Raw genomic sequence first — 23,877 nt, 5'->3', positions numbered from 1 at the left:
CATCCATCATTCTGTAAGTCATCGTTTCATTGTTAAGACATGGGGATTTGATGTATCTTATATTCTTTCCTGTGTCTATTATGATTTGCATACGAATGTAGTGTATATAATGATGTTTAAAAAAAATACATATTGTTTTTTTTGTCTCGATCAACATTTTTTTGAAAATCGAATATTATATAAAACAAATATAAGCATAACTGCACAATACAGAGTTTTTAGATATTTTCGATATAACTTTAAATACTTTTAATGGAATATATTCGACACTAAAAAAGAATTGCAACCTAGCACTGCAAGAGGGACAATCAAACGTGTTTCCATACAAAGAAAAGCACATAGAGAGAAATCTTTTTTGTTAAACTAAAGAAATTATAAAATTTATTATAAAAAAAGTATAACAAACTGGGTTTTTTTTACGAAAGCGGGCAAGTTTTTTGGATCCTTATCTTTTGAAACAGATTAACAGTAGTTAAACAATGTTTGCCCTTATAAGTTAATGTTTTGTTTCATTTGTTAGTTGAAGGTTCTCTTTATATATATGGTTGGAACGACGTAGCACACATTGTAAAACTATTTACAGTTCTTTCGACGAAACTTGCTTCATGATTAATGTACATCATAAATAAATGTGTATCCACATCGTAATTGTTTATTACTTGCGTTAGTGTACTTAATACTCGTTTTTTTTTTAAGGAATCTATGATTAAACCGGATGCATGAATATGTGACAATGACGAAACCTAAACCATATAATTTTGAAATATTTTCTGAGATTAGAGCTCTAAAAAATGCTTACCAAAATAAGATATAAAACACCGTACGGGTTTGCTTGCTATGTTGATAAAAAAAAACTAATTAGCAATTCAATAGACTAAATTATGTAAATGATCTCCTTATAAAGAAATTTGTATTTCGAGTATGTTCATAAGGACTTGCTTTTTGCTTGTTTATGTAAATTATTATAAGCCAATACACGGGGAAAACACCATTTACAAAACCGATTAAAATTCAATGGATCTTTCAATAGTATAAACAGATTCCAACATCTTATTTCATTCATAATTTCCAAATATATCAGGGATAAGATGTCGTATTCTTTTTTAACAATAATACACCTTTCAATCTTTATAAAATCAAAAACACATGAGATGTAAAATTAACTAATTTGCGACTCTCCTGTTATTATTGCTTATAACCTATAGAATATACTATTTGACTGTACACTGTCGATTTATTTATGGAATAAATACATCAAAAGAGAAGAAACAACAAACAAGTTTATTGATGCAATTATCGGGTTGGAAAATAAATACAAGAAAGCTAACTGTCCCAAATTGTGTTTATAATGAATAACCACTGAGTTTTCGTTTTATTTATCACAATTGTAAACTATTGTCTCATATTATTAATGATAATCTATATTTCTTTTTGTCAAGAATTTTTGAATTTATATATTCAGATGTGAACGCTGGTATTTCTGTTTTTCTAAATACCAAAAGTAGTCTGGTGCTATGATTATAAAACGATTTGTAAATAATATATAATTTTTCAGTTTTTTTTTGTGTTGTTAATTTTCGGTTTGCGTTGCTTTCCTTTGTTTTTGTTGCATACGTGTTTAAATAGATTTTCTCTTAGAGAGTGTATTTTTCACCTGCCCAAATCAAGAGCCTCTGGCCTGTGTTAGTCTTGTATTTTAGTTTATTTATATGTTAAGGTTCTCAATGCTCTTCAACTTTGTCCTTGTTTGTCTATATAACCATCTTGATCTAAACGTCACTGATGAGTCTTATGTAGACGAAACGCGAGTCTGGCGTATTAGATTATAAGCCTGGTACCTTTGATAATTATTTACACTACTGGGTCGATGCCACTGCTGGTGGACATTTCGTCCCCGATTGTATCACCAGCCCAGTAGTCAGCACTTCGGTGAAGATGAATATTATTTAAATGTTCAATTTATATAAATTTTCTGTTTACAAAAGTATGATTTGTTCATTATACTTATGATTTTCTTACCCCAGGCAAATATTACCTTAGCCGTATTTGGCAGACCTTTTTGTAATTTTAGGTCCTAAATTCTTTTCAACTTTGTACATGTGTACCTGTTTGGATTGATAACTATTAGGATTTTAATCTGAGTGCCACTTATAAGTCTTATGTAGATGAACGCGCGTTTTAGATTATAAGCCTGATAACTACATATACTTTTATTTATTATTTATTTATATTCACCAAACTGAGTGTGCTTCAATATAAAAATATTTGATCAATTTGGTGATTATGCGGATTTTGTTTGTTGAATGTCTTGACCTGATTTTACAAAGATTGGTATTTTACCTTTAACAATAATGTTACGAAGTTTTAATGTTATGTTGATAGGACAACATGTTATAATACGTGAGCGTATCGATAATGAACAATAGAAATACACAAATACGATTGATTTTTATAAACCGGGAAGGAAGATAACAAGATATGGAATATATTAAAAAGTACATAGATCCTGATTACCCATCGTTCTATAGTGATATTTGGAGATCTGTGGGTTGTGAATCAGTTACAAATTTCTATTCGGGAGGACGTGATAATTCAATCTACGTTAATGATTTGAGAACTGGAACTACCTTAGAATTGAATGATTTATCGATTGATTCTGTACAAACTGTTCATACAAGACACCGGAAACAGTCTGGATACTCCATGAAACCGTCACAGGCTTTTAAGTTTTACTCAAATACTTCTACAAGACAGCATGCAGATGGTGACAACATCCCTGTATCAAACTTCAAAATTTTAATTCGGCATAAGCAATCCACAATCAAAGTAAAAAACAAGGTTAGAGGTATTCAGGCGGAATGCGTTAACACAGACAATATCAGCTCTATACCTGCACTGTTTTACTATACCAATAAAGAATTCTTCTATCCAGATGTATTTTTAGACATAATAGGAATTTCTAAAGGTAGGTTTTCTTTTTGGAATTATGGATCCTTAATGCTCCTCAACTTTGTTCTTTTTTTGGCTTTATAGCTATTTTGATCTGACAGTCACGGATAAGTCTTATGTAGACGAAACGCGCGTCTGGCGTAACAAATTGTAATCCTGATGCCTTCGATAACTATTGACACAACTGGGTCAATGCCACTGCTGGTGGACATTAAGTCCCCGAGGGTATCACCAGCCCAGTAGTCAGCACTTCAGTGTTGAATTGAATATCAATTATATGGTGACTTTTGTAAAATTCCTGTAACAAACTTTTGAGTTTTAAAAAAACTAAGGATTTTCTTATCCCAAGAATAGATTACCTTAGCCGTATTTGACACAACTTTTTGGAATTTTAGATCCTTAATGCTCTTCAACTTTGTTCTTGTTTCGCTTTACTATTTTGATCTGACCGTCACTGATGAGTCTTATGTAGACGAAACGCGTGTCTAGTGTAATAAATTATAATCATGATACCTTTGGTAACTATTCTAAAATATATTAAGGAAATAAAACATCATTTCATATAGCATCATGCTATCTTCTGGTTGAATGACATCTTAGATAATAAAATTTAATGAATAGGGGTTACAGTCGTTAAGGTGGCACGGTAGTATTTCCTGGCCCATAGGGATAATGATAGCCTTTTTAGAATTTTCACCACTTTCTAACACTGCAAAAAAATCTACATTCACACTTAACTGAAGTACTGTTATTTTACTATTCAGAAACGAATTTGAATATGTATCATGACCGTTTACTTTTTTTGCTATTTTTAGAAACCTAAGGCCACTAGTAATTTTAGGTCTTTTATGGTGCAGTGAATACAAAATTTAAAAAAATTCTCAAAAATTCATTTTCATCTGTATGTAAAATTATTTCATATTTTTCTACACCTGATTCATCCCTCAGTTTGGGAAAGTTTGTTCAGTTGATACTGTATTGTTTGTCCAATCACACTGTTTAGATTCATTTACCTAAGTAGGGTACACAAAAGAGCAACCTAAATTCTGGAATGCAAATACTACCGTGCCACCTTAACCGCTATTCAAAAGTCACAATTCGATTGAGAGAAAACAAATCCGGGCTACAAACTAAAACCGAGGAAAACACATAAACTATAAGATGACAACTACGAGACAACAGAATATTGACGTGCAACAAAAAAACAAACGACAATGCAGCATTCATAAAAACGATTTATTAGATAACAACTGCCATATTCCTGACTTGGTACAGGACATTTTTAAGAAAAGATGGTGAGATGAACCTGTTCTTGCGATCAGCCAATACTCGCGCCTTATGGCAATGTCAAAAATACCACAAAAACGAAAACATTGAATGACAGGAATACAGAAGAAACAAATACAAGAACACACAAGACAGGGAAATACATAAACAAACAATATAATAGAATCTTAAATTTTTGACATGTTAACCACAGAATTATAACGAATAACTAAAATTAACTTAGGACAGTACACAAAAACATATTTATAGAATTACTGAAAACTGTCTGTCACACAAATGTCAAAAAAGTAACCTCACAGGTAAACTTCTAAAAACTGAACAAATTAAGATAAGGTTTTTAATTAGGTTATTTGATATACTTAATAACAATTACAATAATATAAGTATAGAATTGTGTTAGCAATTGTGTAACTAACATAATGTCGGCCTGTGTAAAACAAATTTATCGTGTGCACATATTTGCTTTAAACTAAAATCATTACAAATTAACTTGGTGATTATTTATCTTTACCTTTACATAAGAATAATTTAATTTTGGATGTAACGCGTCTTCTGATTGGCTGACGTTATTTTGTAATCAGCCCATAGACATAATTTAGTCATGTAACCGTGACCTCATCAACGTTTTTTCATTGTTTTCTACGGTTTAAAATAGAATTTAGAATTTAAATTATAAGAAATGGCTGTAATATTTTTTTCTGTCTATTCGAAATAACATAGAAAAATGTGGTGCACACTGTTAAATAATCCGCTATGTGCACCAAATTTTTTATGTCATTTCTTCATAGATAGAAAAAATATTACAGTCATTCCTTAAATATAAAATAAAAAATGATAAGACACAAAACAATATCCGATCAGCATTTCAAAAGAAACTTCGTATCTTAAGATTGCACGGTCGTATATCCTTGCCGATAAGGGATAGTGATAGCCTTTTTAGGATTTTCACCGGTTTATAGCACTGCCAAAAATTCTACATACACAGTTAACTGAAGTACTTTCATTATACTAATCAGAAATAAATTTGAATATGTATCATGACCGTTTACTTTTTTTGCTATTTTTAAAAACCTAAGGCCACTAGTGATTTTAGGTTTTTTATTATGCAGTGAATACAGAATTAAAAAAAAATTGTCCAATCACACTGTTCACACTGTTGTTATCCATTCGTTTGATGTGTTTGGACTTTTGATTTTGCCTTTTGATTTTGGACTTTCCTTTTTGAATTTTCCTCGGAGTTCAGTATTTTTGTTTTTTTACTTTTTTCAGATACCTTGACCTAAGTAAGGTTCACAAAAGAGCAATCTAAATTCTGGAATGCAAATACTACCGTGCTACCTTAATACATGAACACTGGATATACAAATACCGAGACACGTCTTAAATACCGAGACACGTCTTATAGCAATGCAAATTCACACTCATCAAAACAGTCATATTCTGGAATAGGTCACGTTTGATACTTAAAAAGACCAGGCGAAGTAAATAGTAAACCACAATCTAAGACGTGGAAAACATTTCTTAGTTAATTTAGACACTGACACATCGTATAGTTCAACCTTTTCGTGATGGTGTCCATAAAGTTTACGGGATGCCATTTTAATCTTTCCTTCTCATATCATTGTTACAGCAGTTTCTGATTAAGGAGCACACTCCTATTTATGAAGTCCATATAGTGTGAAAATTGTGATTATAACGTATCAACTGAGATATGTAAACACCATACGATTAGGCAGAGGGCATGTTACTGCTAAGAAAGGGAAATTGATAATTTGGAAGTTCAAATCGTCCCGTTTATTATAGATTTTAGAGTGAAGTCTTACGTCTGTGTCAGTATTCAGGAAGGGATTAAGGTATGAAGCAGTCCTTCTAGTATATATAGTGTCCTTAATTTCAAGTTCACTGTTATATATGAGATGTTAGTACTGGCTATTCAGTGATAGGACATCAACAATATGTCTGAAAGTAAAAATAAAGAATTTTCAACGGTGCTTTTTTTGTCTTCTAGAAGGTTCTGAATGAATGCTGCTTCATATGAGTAAAACACAAATCGGTCAATAGAGGCGCACAAGTAATACCCATTGGAATACCGAATGCCTGTAGAAATATAAATCCTCAACAAATATATCGTCGATCAAAAAAACTTCAGCATTTTGATAATGCCATCATCAGTTTATTTTCTGGTAGAATCATTATGGTTCTTCGCAAAATTAGAACTAATATAATCCAAAACAAGGAATTTGAATCTACGATTCCCATTTTTATAGAAAAAGCTCTGTTTTATGAGATCGTGATGTCGATCTTTCAATTTAGCATATGGAATTTTGTGTGATGCGTAGAAAAATCAAAAGTCTTAATGTTGCTTTAAAAATTGCAGAGATTGTGATCTAAGATTTAGTAGTAGATCTTTAGACTTTTTAAGAATCCACATCAGATTAACACCATTGTAGAATATATATCATCACAATATATGTGAAGGCCATCTTTTACTGTAGAAAGGATAGTAGTCCTTGATGATCAAGCTATATATCAATCTTTAAACGGAGTTTTGTTAGGTTTTTGTATCCAGTATAATGGCAGTACATTTTCTTTGTTTTCTTTGATGCTGATGCCAAAAGATAGAAGGATAGATTTGTGATTTTGTAAAATTTCATACTTTGTAATAAAATTAACGGTACCAATTTTCTTGCACCAGATGCGCATTTCGACAATACATGTCTCTTCAGTGATGCTCGTGGCCAAAGTATTTGAAATATAAAAAATGAAGAGCTATAATCCAAAAGGTCCAAAAAGTATAGCCAAATCCGTGAAAGGAATCAGAGCTTTGCATGAGGGAGATACATTCCTTAATTTATAATAATTTCTATCATTTTGTAACAGCAAATTTTAATAACACAAAAAATCCGTATTTTCATGCCAGTACCGAAGTATGATGTTAAAAAATATGTAGGATTACCAGTTTTTGCTGTTCATTCCAGGCTCTTTTGTGAGACATTGCAAATAATGGTTTTTACATACGAAAACAATATAATGGAGACTTTATCTGCTGGAACAACAGCACATTTGTCATTCAAAGAGGATAAAGCATACACAACCTCTGGGTTCTTTAATTGGTTAAAAACCCGTGTGTTCATAGTACATCCTAGTTTCTGAATGCGCTTCTGAATGCATGATCGAATAGCTTTGATATATTTAGACAAAAGATTTTACGCTTTACACATTATCTAGCATAGTCCTCAACTGCATCAATAAGTAACCTGGAGTTCTTTTTCCAGTTGATGTGTTGGAGAATTCTAAATTTTTGTCCCCTCGCTAACAACTTATTAAGTTGTTTATTGGTAGCGATGATGTGGAGGTGAAAAGTATGATATTCTCGCTAATATAAACAAACACGTCTGTTCAGCCATAACTTTTAATAACAACTCATAAGAGCCCACGGCGTCGTCACTGTAGTCGACGCGTCGTCAATGGGAATGCACAAACTAAGGAACGTCGTTATCCTGTGATAATCTCGACATACTGGGGGCCGAAAAAAGTGTACATTATCATATATTGCACATTAACTGTACATATTTGAAAATAAATTAAATTAAAAAGTCTCTATCTCGATGAATGAACTGAACTGAATTACGTTAAACCAAGTTCTTGTTCACATAAATGAAAAATTTGATTTAACCACGAAAGGCCTTTTTGAAATTGTTAGTTTTCTTCTTCATGTGCGTCTATGATTAGTTATCCGTACACTTCCGTATCTTCTGCCGGACCTTGGCATTTGCTAATCGTCTAGATCGAGTATTTCTATGTGTTGTGATAAGAAAGGTTTTTATATCGTGTTCCTGTTGTTTTTGCGAAGCAAGAATGTTAAATATGTTGGTACTTCACGGCGGTTGGACCATTCCATCGTACTACTTCATCCTCGACTATATCCCAATAGATGTCTGCTCCGATCAATAATGAGATTTCAAACGATACTTCCTGTGTAAATGGATGAGCGAGCTTTAGGCTCCGTAAATAGTTCAGTTCTGTGTTAATGTGACGGATATTGTTCTGTAATGGTGTGGCAATCATACCATACGATCAGAACGTTGATAGGTATTCTCTCTCCGGCGTCTGTTTCTACGTGTACTATTGATTTGTCTAAATGTCGTACGTTTTTGTTTCTATCTCCAAATGACGATAATTGTAGAATTTTAGTTCCCTCTTTTTGTAAATTCAGTTTTCTTGCTAAATATTCGGTCACAAATGATCTCTGTGCTCCCTCGTCAAAAAAATATGGGTATCTTTACATAAGTGGGCTGAACATACGGGTGCTACTACAGTTTTTAAAAGTACATTTGTACGTACCTCGACTGACGATGAGTATAAAGTTGAAGCGTCCTCTTGCTTCTTATTCGTGTCATTTACCAAATGTACAGATGTCTGATTAGATTGTTCATTGTTACTATTAAAATTCATATGCTGTTGGCTGTAATTTGGATTTTGCACACTTGGTCTACTCCTGTCATTATCATGGTTAATCTTGTTGTTAAATTGGCGTACAGTACACATACTTCTGTGTTGTCTTTTGTTGCAATTTCGGCATGATAGTTTTGACTTACATTCATTTATACGATGTGTTCCAAGGCAGTTGAAACACAATTTCTCGCGTTTACAATGTTCATGCGTGATGCTGGATTAGATACGTTCGCCCAATGCGCTTGTGTGTGTACATCATTGCAGAATACAAAAGGTTTATTGTCTAAATTCTGGCGTATATTTCTTGTTTAAGTGCTTGATTTTGGCGGTGTTTTGTTGATTTAGTTCCTGTAAAGAAAGATGACGTACTTATATTGTTAGACGTTTCAATGTCTTGTCCCGCGTCAATTATGTTTATCATTGAAAATGCTTTCTGTAGGTCTCGTAATAACCAGTTTTCTGTTCCATGTTCACGGGCAAGTTTTTTCAAAAATTTCTCCCGGTAATTTATTCAAAATAATTGGTACTCGTTATTTTCCATACGAATGTTGTGATTGGTCCAAAGATTATAGCCCTCGTATATAAGTTTCCATTTGATCATAAAATTTTCTCAAACTGACAAGATGGTTTCGTGGTGAGGGATTTCTAATAATGCTTGTATGTACGCTTGTGTAATTTTGTGTGTTTGTCCGAATCTCTCTTTCAATAAAATAATGGCGTCTGCGTAGTTTGCATTAGTAAGCCACTTACTCACTTAGCAAACCCTGCTATGGTGCGTAATGCTTCATTCTGTAGTTGTGCTTTAAGGTAATTAAATTTCTGGACATCGGTCATTGAAGGGTTCAAATGTATGGCGCATTCATACGAATCCAAGAAAGTTTGCCACTCTAATATGTTCCCTGTGAATATCGGAAGTGTGACTTTCGGTAAGTAGCGATTCTGACTGATTGCGGATGTATACGAATTCATATTAGTACTCACTCTGTTATTAGCTTGAGAGAACAGATTTTGGGACGACTGCGTGCATGAGTTTTCTGTAAGGTTTACTGTGACGAACGGTTGATAGTCAACATTTAATATTTGTGATGAAGTTTCGCTCTTACGTGTCTGTGATGTGGTATGAGTATCTTGAATAAAATTTCGTATGTGTCTGATTTTTTTTTCTAACGTAATACAATATTAATTTTTTGTATATAATTTCATACAGTCTATACTTTTTAATGAGCACAAAAGAACTCTATAAAATGTTGACACTGGAAGAAAGTTTTCTTATGTGGGAATAAATATTTGAGAAACAATTAAATTCTAAATTGGAAAATACTTTTGTTTTAATTTTTCAATATCTCACCGATAATAGATTGAAAATAAACTAGTCAACAAAAGAAACGATACACGACATGGAATAAAAAATTTATCAAAAAGTATTAAATATGAAACAAAATGAGAGATACCATTTTAAAAAGCTTTCATTTGCAATGTATGCACATACTATAATGAAAATTAAAACCTGTCGGAAAGAAAATTCCGTGTAAACGATCGTAGGGTGCAAATTATTTTTGCGGAAAGTTGGATAAAAAATCGACATAAAATATTCTAAGTACTAAATGAATTTTCAAATTTTTTTAAAAATATTCAGTATGCTATTCAAGTTATGTTCATGTTGTAACAAATGAGTTAAAATAATGTTTTTTTTTTTTTGAAATATTTGGTAAAAAGAGTTTGTTTCAAATCTCAAAAAATTCAAACAAAATATATATTTTTTCGTCTCAAATTTTCTTTAGATATGAAAACAACACACTGTTAATTTGAACCATTAGGATTAGTTTTACAAACTAAAACTGAGGGAAACGCATTTATTATGAGAGAACAACGACACAACATTAAAATGCAACACACTCAGAAACAAACAAGGCATTAGACAAAATCCGATGAGAAAGCCTTGGGACTTTTTTTCTAAGATTGGAAGCCAAATGACCTTGGAAAAGCCAACCGGAAGTGAGCTTGTTTTAACAGGATGTAGTATTTTTATACCGGAAGTAGCAAATTATCTCCATCATTTAAAAACAAAATGGCAAGAAACAACATATTGTTGAAATCAGCGTACATAGTTATCATTTGACGCTGAATGATATTTAATACGGAATTTTTTAATATTTTTGTATCAAAATAAATCTTTCGAGAGGAAAGACCTTCATTGTTGTCTAAATAATTGATTTTTAATTACATTCATTTTTACTCTACATTTTTTTTGTATCACCTTAACATGTCATGTCAGCACTTCGATGTTGACATTAACATCAATTATGTGGTCAATTTGTAAATTATCTGTTAACAAAAGTATGAATTTTTCGAAATAATAAGGATTTTCTTATCCGAGGCATAGATTGCCTTAGCCGTATTTGGCACATTTTTGGGAATATTTTGTCCTCAATGCTCTTAAAATTGGTACTTGTTTGGCTTAAAAACAGTTTAATCTGAGCGTCACTGATGAATCTTATGTAGACGAAATGCGCGTCTGGGGTATTGAATTATAATTCTGTTACCTGTGATAACTATTAACATTTCAGGTTTGTTATCTGACAGTCTTAATGTGTCATAACAACAATTTACTTGTTGTTCTTTAAAATTTGGATAATAGATAATTAATTTTGTATTACTTATGTTCACTTGTTAATGTTTTTTGCAGACGCCAGCAGAGAAGAGTATCACCAAAGGTCAAAAAGGTTGTACTCCTTTCTTAAAGATAACATTGGTAATGAGGAAAATGTTACAACAAGAAGGACTTTAATGGATAATAAATTCATATGTTTAGCTGGGGCTGAAGATATTTGTTTTGTTAGCGGAAGTAAAGCTGAAGGTCTCGACATCGAAGGCAGTGATACTGATCAAATGTGTGTGATTGATTATGCAGATGAAATAGATAGAAAACTCCGCGTTAAAGATGGATTCCTCTTTGATTCAACCTCTGACACTACCACACCTGGTTATATCACGATCAGACAAGTTAGAAATGGAACTATTTCAGACACCGACTATAGTAGTAGCCAGTTTAGATTAGTCAGAAAGGACGAGTTGGAAGATAGATTTCGAAGTGTCATTCCAACTTACGAACATGGTCCATCAATATCTGTTTCGAATTTGGGAATAGAAATCGACTTTGTTTATTGCTTTAAATCGAAAAAATGGCCACGCATTGCAGCTGAATTTGAAAACAGAAATAGGTGCTTTAAATGGCCTTCTAAAATGCTTGTTGATCACATAATTGAGTCCGGTTGTCATGTTGTACCAAAGTCATCAGCAGAAAATCAAGATGGCAATGAATGGAGATTATCCTTTTCTCAAGCTGAAAATGCATTAGTAAGATCATTTAACCACACTCAGTTAATGACATATGGCGCGTTGAAAATACTATTTAAAGAGATTTTCAATGAAATGGTATGCAAATATGAATGTGTTTTTGCTTCATACATATTGAAAACAGCATTATTTTGGGTTTCTGAGGACCATGAACATATCATATGGAAGCCATCAAATATAATACTATGTATTATATTATGTATCACATATCTTAGGAAATGTGTTAAAACTATCAATTGCCCTAATTTTTTCGTTCAAACAAACAATATGTATCTTGAAAAATATCCAAAAGAATCAATTCCAGGGCTTTTGGAAATTTTAGATGAAGTCAGTTCTAACATATTGCGATTGGTCTGGCAGGCAATGGCCTTTTCAATTATCAAGAAAGGCCACCAGGTAGTAAGTGGCAAACATTGGGAAATTGCAAATAACGTTAACACCAATCGTCTAGCATTTTTGTCTTATCACAGAATTCTTCTGTTTCACGAGTGGAAATATTTGAGATGCAAATTAAATAATGAGTTTCCTCGTACAGGCGTAGGTGACACGCCAGTACACAATTTTCTCAAGAAACTTATCCTCTATCCGTGTTATCAGTTCATTAAATGTCCAAGTACTCAGACGAATAAACATGACCACGTTCTAAATAAGTTAATTTTGCAGTTAATATTGCGTGGGAAGAAAGTTCACAAAGTCACGGCAAAACTAAATTTAGCGTCGTGGTTTTATAACTTAGAGAGATATGATGATTGTCTCCAAGTACTTGATGTCGCTCTTAAATGGATCAGTAATGCCGTGTACACTTTCGAGTTTTCTGCAGTGTTTCAAAATCAATCAGTCAACAGCCAAGTTATTTTACAATCATATAATTTCAGACAAATGGCATTGAAATTTCATTTAGAATCATATAAAATGTTCCCAAATTCTAACTGCGCTATTGAGGAAATGAAAGAATATATGAAATATTGCAAGTCCAAGTTAAAAGCCACTTTTTTTGATGAGATGGGATTGATTATTCATGCCGAAACCTATTGTCATTTTTTGCGTTTTTTATGCTATCATAAACAGGAAAGGTTTCAAAAACGTTATACATCTTTCAAGGATCTTTGTGATGTAAAATACTTAAGACCAAGTGCCATTTACCAGCATTACAAGTTTTACAATTTTCTATTTGGGAAGATGTGTAATCAGCTTATCGACGGAAAAAACGAAAATTTAGATTATGACCAAATATTTGAAAAGATGAGTATAGATTTTCCTTTGGACCTTATTGCAGAGAGTGGGATCAATACAATGTTTATGTAGAACTAACTACACCTCCGGAGACGAATCTTCTTAATGGATTCACGAAGTTTGGAAAATGCACAATTAACGTGCGTGACCGATAACTCCAAATAATGCTATGAAGGTATGTAAACAGCGACCATTTTCACCGCTTCAAAAGACAATGTTTCATCTGATACATTAAGATGGTTTAACTTGCAATTTAACTTTCCATCTCACTTACAACTCATCGCAGTTTCCGTTTGACGATTGGAACACAACAGAAATAATACAACTCTGATGTTTTGTTCGGGACTTCTGGGATCAAACAAGAAAATAAAAAAAATACTAAAACTGTATACTTGATCTTGAAAATCATTCAGACCAGAATTTGAAGTGTTCGTAATTTCATATAGTATTTTTTTTTATAGATGAAATGATAATTTTCGTCGCAATCGATGTCTGTTCCCTTTGCATAAAGTTGATGAATGAAGGATACGAATCGTCAGAACAATCTATTATTTAAAGTGATCCGGTATATGTTTTGACAATTACCACCAAACGCATTCAATTTCATTTGCCGGCCTTCAGTGAAAATGGACTTCATAATAAACTCTAAAACATATAGTTGAAATATTATTTATTAGAGGCTCTCAAGAGCCTGTGTCTCTCACCTGCATCTACTGTGGTCTTGGAATCATGTTTAATGAGGTTAAAATCATAATAAATAGTATTGAATACTCTTATAATGATTGAGGAGTTTGGTTTAATTTAAATTTGAAAGCAGAATAATTTTTAAAAAGTTTACAAAAAGTACAAAAAAATTGCAAAAAATATCTTTTAAGGACCATGACTCCAATAAGGTGTCAATCGATGATATTGATCAAATTGACTTATTTGTAGATCTCACTTTGCAGAACATTGTTGTTAATTAAAGTTTTAATCTTTTTCCAAATTCAGTCTTATATATGTAACATGTATACGCGAACTTGCACAAGGGTGATTTCTATCCTTCGCAGATCACATGTTTGAGATATTATAAAGTCTTTGTAAGAGAAATATAAAAAAATCAATACTGTTATTTTGGATTAAACATCAAAGAGACAGCAACAAAACACAACATTTGAATGTGTATGAATAAAGGGTAATGACAAATAAATTATCACATGCTGTAAGGCCCTGTTACTTGTCATCCTACAAATGAGAAGCCTTGCAATTTGGTAAAAAGTAAAATCACAAAAATACTGAACTTAGAGGAAAATCAATTCGGAAAGTAATTTGGTAAAACACAGTAAAAAGAAAATAAATGTTGCACTTTAGTTACAAATTAAAGGTGCAGATAATAGACAAAAAATCATGATCCTGATTTGAAATTTATAAAACTCATTTGGCCAGTGGAAGAAACAATGATTTTTTTTAAATTTTATATGGGGTCAGGTAAGTGATGGTTACGGACATTACTTGTAAAATTTACCTCTAGAAATGTGTGTCTTTAATGAAGTATCGCAAGTCCTTGTGCATAATTATAATTTTAATGCATCTTATCAACAAAATACTATTGAACCAAAATCAATCACAGAAATAAAGTTTAAACTTTAGAATATTGCATCTTACGAATCATTGTCATTTAACTTACTTTCTTTGAGATCTCAATAAATATGCGCCTTAACCCTGCTGCATTTTTGCGTATATCCCAAGTTGAAGTCTCCGGCCTTTTCAACACTTACATTATGCTAACCCCGAAAGGCCAATTAAGCTTTCTTCATCACTTGATGTCGGTCATCGTTGTCATCGTCCATCATTGTTAATTTTTACAAAAATATTTTTCTCTGAAACTACTTGCACTTTTACCAAACTTGGCCACAATCATCATTAAGGTATATAGTTTTAAAATGTGTTAATAAACATGGCTGAAATGGCTAACATAGAACATAAGGGTAAAATGCAGTTTTGTATAATTCGGTTTTTAGCTTTAGAGCATTTAGAGCAAAGCTGTCAGGATTAAAAATGTTCATAACGTTAAAATCAATCTGGACTGAAATTTGCCGAAGAATCTGACAACCCTTTGTTCACCTGATGCCCATAAATTGGTAATTTAAATGAGTTTTTGCAATGTTTGGTTATTATCTTAAATGTTATTACAGATTAGGATTAACTGTTAACAGCATCAATATTCATCAAATTAAGATTTACAAATAATTGAACATGATCAAAATCGCCAATTGACATCCTATTGCCGTTATTGTCCGTAAAAGAATTTTTGCAAATTTTTTGGCTTTTTGTAATCTTTTTAAAAACATCTTCTGCTTTAAATTTAACTTTTTATTCAAATTAAACCAAACTTATCCTCAATCATTATTAGGGTATCCAATACTATTTATTATGATTCTAACCCGATTAAACATGATTTCTAAAACCACAGTAGATTCAGTTGCACAAAACAGGGTCATTAGAGCCTCTAGTAAATTTTATTACAATTCGATGTTCTAGAGTTTAGTATGACGTCCATTTTCACTGAACTAGTACACTTAGGGGTCAACTGAAGGCCGCCTCCGGATACGGGATTTTCTCGCTGTGTTGAAGGCCCATTTGTAGATTTCAGATGTGTTCTGCTTTTTTGTCGGGTTGTTTTCTCTTTGACACATTCCCCATTTCCATTCTCAATTTTATCTTTGTATTTCCATATATTTATTAATATGGGGACGGAGTCCCCAATAACAGTAGAAAATTCAAATTAAAAAAAAAATCGGGAAAATTTTCCCGAAATTTTCATTGTACTAATCGTTCATTTTTTTTTATGTCATGTCTTGAATTCACGTATCTGCGCAGAAATCTACAATGTACTTCCTTTTTTCGGTCTCATTTGCATGAAATTTTGAGTAAAATATATATTTATCAGTCTAGTATAAAACAGGAAGGAACGCAATATCAATTTCATTTTTAATAATTCCATGATATGAAAAAACGTTACCTTATGATAGCGTTTCTTTGTTTACATTGCATATGACGTCATAACTTAAATAACGTCACAACTAAAATCCCTAACAACAGAACCAAAATCGGAAACGTTACGGTATTTCCGTTTTGAAATTAAGATATGTTTGAATTAAAAAAAAATCATCCCCTTTCATAGGTAATGCCTGCCTCATATTATTAAATGATGTAATATGAAGCAAGTGACAAAAGATTTTTCCATAGTCAACTTTAGATATTACATGTGAACTCCTGTGTATATTTATGTGCATTTCCCTAGTAATAAGGGCTCATATCTTTACATGATAACTGTTTGTCCATTGAGGAATTTAAATGTCTTCAGAAGACATTGTTCAATTAGTTACTAATCCTAACATGAATGCACATATTTTACACTGGGCGTTAAACAAACATAGGCCGTTGAACAAACATAAATCAATAATGTTATTACAACTAAACTATATCTTACAGTATCTAAATGGACAAACTTAGTAAAAAAAGATATGTTCTCGCTTTATCTAAATGAAGTGACTTTAGGGTAAGGAGCACAATACAATTATCATTCGTTACATTTACTTACAGTCTGATGTAAAAGAGTAAATATGCAAAGTTTAAACTTTATGTCATTCTTACAAAACGTTCGTTTTAGTACATAGACGAGTCTCAATATTTATTATGCGATTAAAACGGATTTTTGAGAGGAGACTAAAATGGTGTTAGTAAATGATTGATTAATAGTTGTTAGAAAATTACGGGAACTAGTATCAAAAGGTTTTTCTATTGTTGATATATTATAAACAGATCATATATTGATTTACACAATCGTAAGACATAATGACACTCTCGGCTAAACTTTTTCCTGGATTTCAAATTAAATTCTTTTTTGCTTGTCCAGTAAACAATTCGCTGATATGTTTTCCGTATACAGTTACCTCAACGTGACATTTCTCGTAAAAAAATCAGTGATGGCAGTTAAGCAAGTGCGAAGGGGAAACCAAATTATCAGAGAGAGGCAACACACGTAATCACCGCTTCGTCATCAAAGTAATCTTTATCTTATGCATAAACATGTTATACACGTGCATACCTACATATCCTTGCATCTTTGTTGATTGTTCACAAACATGACAATCGGTAAACTTAGGCTTCAAAATACGACGGCTAATTAGCTGCCATATTTTCACAAATACACTGAGCGAGGTGAATATATATTTTGACGATTAAACGAAATGAATACATAACCATTTTCAAAATCGTGCACAGAGGACTTAGTTTGTGATATATGCATGCATAAGTCCAATAATTGAATTAACTTCATTTTTCAACAGCCAATTGTTTCATATGACTTTAATTAGTTTCAATTTCATAGCCCTTTACTCCGTTCTTTTGTACTGTTAATTTCTATTACATTCAATTTCTGGTTGAGTGATCTTTTTTCCACGTGCTACTCGTTAAAAATTATTTGAAAGAAAATATGTAATTCATTCATAAGTTGGATTACTGATTTTGTTTTCCAAAAAGGATTATTTCAAAGATATGGTGATTAAATATTTGCTTTTGATACAACATATCCTTGTTACAAGTATATAATAGACATAATTTACATACACAATGGAAAGTGCATAGTACATACAGGGATTTGAGTGGAATGTATAAGATATGTTTTTAGTATTGAAGAGGTCAGTACACTGGCCTGCCCACGCACAAATATATAATTTATCGCTATTGCCGTGCCGTTGTCAAGGAAATTAACAACGTCTTTATAGGTAAAATACTAATTAACAGATTATCATTGGTCATCTCAACGCGATTGCTTTTCTCACTTTCGCCGTACCGTCTCAAGCGAGAAAATCAATCCCCTTGAGATAACCAACGATAATCTATATACATATACAAAAAGTCTCAAAGTAATAGCGAAGGGTTCATTTGTCGTAATTTATTAAAGAGATATGAACAAAAATTGCAATTCATGTTTTATCATATTCCAAATCTTCTATTCAGTAATCCGTTTATTTTGATATTTTTCGATGTATCTAGTTTTCCAAATAACCCATTTCGTGATAAGAAGTACCGTATCTAGATTTTAAAATTTATGTATCTGCACCCAAAATAATAGTCGTTTCTGATTTTGTAATTTTTCGTTAATTAATTTAAAAAGAAAATCCCATATTTTGTCATAATTTCCGCCAAACGTCTGCCACAAGTTAACAGTATAGTATATAAACAGATGAAACAGTGATTCTTTTTCATAACAATAGTGACACTTTCCGTTTGTGTGATTCCTTTTTTGTAATTTTCTTCTGTGGAAATTATATTATGAAGTAACTTCCATTGAAGTTGTTTGGTTTTTAAATTTCAGTTTTTATTTAAATTGTTCCAAATATCACCCCATGTTAGTTCCTTCCCAAATGTAAATTCCACTCAAACTGACTATTTGGAGTTGTATTATTCTCATAAAAGTATCGAATCTTTGGTAAATTGAAACGAATTTATTATTTGTATCGGTCTATCAGAATGACTTTGCACGGTAGTGTCTGTTTTTAAAAGATTAATCTTTTCATGCGTTAACGAAGCTTAAATGCGGCTATATTGTGGTATCCAGTTTCTTTTATATTTTAGCTTGTTAAAATTTGGAAAGAAGTTTTAAAGGGATTATTGTTCTTATCCCAAGCATAAAAACATAGCCGTATTTGACACAATTTTTTTCAACTTTTGATCTTCAGTGCTGTACAACTTTGTACTTTTTTTCGCTTTCGATCTTTTATATCTGAGAGTCACTAGTGAGTCTTGTGTGGACGAGACGCGTTTTTGGCGTATTGAATTTTAAACCCGATGCTTTTTTTTATTCATTAATCATATGTTTCTTTGTCTAATACGTTTTCCTATTTATTTGTATTGTAGTCCTGTAATATTATGTTGTCATTTCAATGTTATATTTAACATTGCCATTAAAGTGCGAGGTTTGGCATGCCACAAAACCAGGTTCAACCCACCATTTTTTCCTTTAAAAATGTCCTGTACCAAGTCAGGAATATGGCCATTGTTATATTATAGTTCGTTTCTGTGTGTGTTACAATTTAACGTTACGTCGTTTGTTTTCTCTTATTTTTGAGTGTAATTTCACATTGCGATAAGACGTGTCACGGTACTTGTCTATCCCAAATTCATGTATTTGGTTTTGATGTTATATTTGTTATTCTCGTGGGATTTTGTCTGATGCTTGGTCCGTTTCTGTGTGTGTTACATTGTAGTGTTGTGTCGTTGTTCTCCTCTTATATTTATGCGTTTCCCTCAGATTTAGTTTGTTACCCCGATTTTGTTTTTTGTCCATTGATTTATGAGTTTGAACAGATGTATACTACTGTTGCCTTTATTTAAGTCCCCTTTATCCTTTTTTAATCCATAAAATTTATTACATATAAAAAATAAGATGTGGTATGATTGCCAATGAGACAACTGTCCACAAGAGACCAAAATGACACAGACATTAACAACTTTAGGTCACCGTACGGCCTTCACAATGAGCAAAGTCCATACCGCATACTCAGCTATAAAAGGCCCCGACATGTTTATTTAAAAAAAAATTGTTTAGAGAAGGTACATTATCTTCAACAAAATAAAATTTTCATAGCAATGTATTAGTTTTATGATACAAAATATCAGATCATTGGTTTTAACTTTTTTTTTGGTGTATTTACAAGTCTTATTGTCTCCGAGAAAACACTGAAATTCTTAGATGTGTACAATTTGCTTATATAACAAATACGAAGCGTTATGAATGAGAACAAAAAAGTATCTCCAAATGTATTTTTGAATAATTTAAAAAGATTGATATAACAGAAAAAAATGTGTATATTTTATCATATTCTGTGTCTTTCAAGGATATTCAGAAAGTATTTGACAGGGATACTTTACTGGAGCTTGGATCATTTTCTATGTTCAGTGGACCGTGACATTGGGGTTAAAACTCTTGTTTGGCATTCACATTAGAAAGATCATATCACAGGGAACATTTGTAATAGGTTTCAAGCTGATTGGAATTCAACCTTAGCCAAAACTACCTCGACCAAAAACTTTAACCTGTGTATCCATTGATTGTTGCTTCTTTTATGTCAGTGTTTTTTTTTAAAATTAACATTATAATGGTTAGACGCATGAATTATAACGTGTTGCTCTCACTTATTTAAGCGACAATAAGAACAGTTATTTTATCTTTAATTATTTCTACGGATCGGGATATTCTCACAGTTTTGTCTGTTTGTCTTTGTCTTTTTCATTTTTAGCCATGGCGTTGTCAATTTATTTTCGATTTATGAGTTCGACTGTCCTTCTGGTATCTTTCGTCCTCTTTGATCAATGGATGACATTTCAAAACGAATAATCTTGTTCAGATCGTCCAAAAGTTATGTAATGAATTCTACTCTGAAAACTGACAGAATCCAATCATGCTGGTCAAATAAATTAGTTTGTGTGGCCAACTCTGTGATTGGATTCACGCGCAATGAAATTTTTTGAAAGCCGTAGTTATTGTTCGGTTTGATCAACCTATGAATTGCAGCAGAGTTTTTGATTTCGTTTATTGTTCTTTTTTTTAATGAGGCAACTTTTCACCAATTTCAAAATAGGATGCAAATAATCATAGGCAACAGTTCAGCGTTCAACTATATAAAGTAGACATCTTAAACTAGTAACGACACACACAATACAAATAATACAACAGAAACAATAAATCCCAAATATTCTAGACAAGTTGTGAATTGAGAAGCAGATTTTATTCTAGGTTTGCAATCAATGTCACTTTTCCTATTTGACGAAACACTTAGTCAACAACTTAGAAAATATTTAAGGGATTTTCTGACTTGATATGGTACGGGTATATTTAGAACATGATGGAGCGGACTTTACTATTTATCGAGGTTTTAGGAACTCCTTTTCTTTATCTCGATCAGTGGAGTAACTAAAAAGGAGAAAAAATGAAAGAAAATCCTTTCAGAGATAACAAAACTCTATAATGTCAATGTTGCAGACGACTTAGAGGTAAAAAGCCGAAACGGAAAACTGATGAACTCTGAACTACACTTTCATTGAGGGTTTAGAAATTACAGAAGCAAAACAAATTGTACTATTCATACTTATTTTCCAACTGTTAAATAAGTGACATTTCATAGAAGGATACCATTCCTTACCCAAATATGAATGTTGTTTATATAGAAATAATCATTTTGACCTTTGATCTGTTAAACTCATATTCAAAACGCTTCTCCTCCTTCCCTATAGCTGCCATCTATGCAATTTTTGTTCCAATCAGAAACATAAACAGAACCAACCTTCCAGAAACGATTTTTCTTTAATTTAACTCTTTATTTACTTTAAGGGCGTTCGCTTATCGATTTCAAAGTAATTAACTTTTTCAAACACTAGTTTATATTGATAGGGGATTAATAAAGAAATCCAAAGAGCAAAAAAAATATATAGGTCACCGTGCTTGTTTTAGAGATATTATTTTCTCTTGACTTTTCATAGCTTTATCATTGACAAGTTTAAGTTCTCAAAAACTATTAAAAAATAATTAAAAATCTATAAGACTTTAACAGATGGCCTATCATTATACATGTAAAAGATTTACAAAAAGAAAAATGGGGGTCACCGGGCAAATGTTTTCAAGGCATTCAAATTGATAAAAGCAGAGGATTCCGAAAATCTGACAAAAATCTAAAACATGACAAGCCAGCTTCCTTAAATAGCAGTGAACTTGCCCTTTGACGTAGTGATCTTAGTATCTTTAAGCTTCTTTCATTCTATAATGCATTTTATCTGTATAAGTTTAGGTTCATTTTAATAAAGCAAGGGAACTCAACTTACTATTTGGCAACAATTATTTCACCAAACATTATATATAAAAACTTATTGATCACAAAATGTAAAAGACATCTTCACCTTCAATTAACTGTATAAGCTTCTTAAGAATCAGAAAAGAAAGGAAAACACAAGTTACCATCTGCAAAACTAGTTTACCGATTTGATTTAAGTTTTAGTAACAGCAACCTTGACCTTGAACCAAAAACAAGGGAATTTGTCAAAAACTTATTTATTACGGACTAGCGTAATTTGAACCACATATGTCATTGGTTGTGTGTGTCGTGAGTTTGGTTGCTTTTTTTTGCGACTAACCAGTTAGTGTATGTTTGGACTTCTTTATTTCTATCTTAGTTTTTCTTTCTTTCTTGTTTTATGTTTTTTTGCTCACTATTTTATTGTTAATGATTTATATGTTTAGTTAATTTTCAATCGCGTAGTGGAATTGGCTATTTGTGGATTCTTATGAATTCTATATATAACTTTTGGACTATTTTAAATCTCGGTCTATTTCTGAAATTTATTCTTACATATTTTGGTTTTTTAACCCTGTATGCCAACATTGCATATGTGAAATTTTAAATTGTTTGTATGTACATTGAACGACAAATATATGTGACGTATAAAATTTTCTGACGTCAGACACGCAAATCAATGAAAGTGTTTGTAGATTGATGTTTTTGTGTTCTGTTAAATTGTTCCTTTTAAAATTGTTACACGATGATGACTGATGTTCCCATATTTTGACTATCGCTATAGAACCAGGTTTAATCCACCATTTTCTACATTTGAAAATGCGTGTACCATTTCAGGAAAATGACAGTTCTTGTCCATTCGTTTTTGATGCGTTTTGTATTTTAATTTTGCCATGTCATTATGGACTTTCCGAATTGATTTTCCTCTAAGTTCAGTATTTTTGTGATTTTCTTTTTTTCATTTCTTCTCGTTAATGTTGAATGAAATATCAATAAAGGAATAATGAGTAATTTATAGTTTAATTCATATTAATCATTCTGATATTTCAGGTGCAAACACCATTACTTCTGACAACTGGAGGTATTCCTTGCCTTTGATGGTCACTTTAACATAACGACCACTCATTTTCTGGTTGCAATAAAATGCAAGATGCTGCCCAGTCGTTCCTGGACCTTCATAGTGTGCACACAAGGACAAATCGTTCTTGGTTCGCCCAACAGTGATATCCACGTCATGGAGACGTTCACCTGTTTAAACAGTAATAAAATAACTACAGATGGACAAAATACATATTATCTACCTATAAATTTTTTTCGGCCTATATAGGTTTTCTATAGATTAAATCCTCATGTTTTCATCATATCGAGTTATTCGAGGAGTGTAATATCTCGATGTTCTTATATGTGTTCTATATTATTTGGTTTAAACATAGGAAGTTCAGTCTCATAACCTACGTGTTCCTGATGTCTTAAAAGTACATGGCCCTCTTAACATCGAAAGTCGTCATACAATGTCTAGAATTGAAAAATGCTTCTTTTGTGATGTATCTATTGTAGACTATAATTGCTTGTATCCACTTCCTTTGGACTCTGGTGGATAGTTGTTTCATTGGCAGTCATACACATAATATTTTAAAACTTTATGTAAATAAACTCAACATAGATACCAGGATAAAAAAAAATATATTTACACCATACGTGCGTTTCGTCTACAAAAGTATCATCAGTGACACTTAAATAAAAAAAAATGTCAAGGCCAAAC

At 32.0% G+C, this 23,877-nt stretch overlaps 2 protein-coding genes across 2 annotated transcripts in view; one reads left to right on the top strand and one right to left on the bottom strand.

Moving 5' to 3' along the window:
- The first annotated feature begins 2,411 nt into the window (after positions 1–2,411).
- LOC139524722 (uncharacterized) lies at positions 2,412–14,211 on the top strand. Its single transcript, XM_071319748.1, has 2 exons — positions 2,412–2,965; positions 11,378–14,211. The coding sequence occupies exons 1-2, from the start codon at positions 2,479–2,481 to the stop codon at positions 13,351–13,353; spliced, it is 2,463 nt and encodes an 820-aa protein (XP_071175849.1). The 5' UTR covers positions 2,412–2,478; the 3' UTR covers positions 13,354–14,211.
- Positions 14,212–23,118: 8,907 nt separating this feature from the next.
- The window catches only part of LOC139522551 (fucolectin-5-like), a 28,073-nt gene continuing 27,314 nt past the window's right edge, over positions 23,119–23,877 (bottom strand). The window contains exon 3 of the mRNA XM_071316021.1: positions 23,119–23,363. Coding sequence (XP_071172122.1) covers positions 23,149–23,363 — 215 coding nt within the window. The 3' untranslated portion in view covers positions 23,119–23,148. The remainder of the gene's footprint in view (positions 23,364–23,877) is intronic.

This window comes from Mytilus edulis, chromosome 5 (genome assembly GCF_963676685.1).
Source record: "Mytilus edulis chromosome 5, xbMytEdul2.2, whole genome shotgun sequence".
In the NCBI taxonomy this organism is placed as follows: domain Eukaryota; kingdom Metazoa; phylum Mollusca; class Bivalvia; order Mytilida; family Mytilidae; genus Mytilus; species Mytilus edulis.
This window is presented reverse-complemented; position numbering and strand designations above follow the sequence as displayed.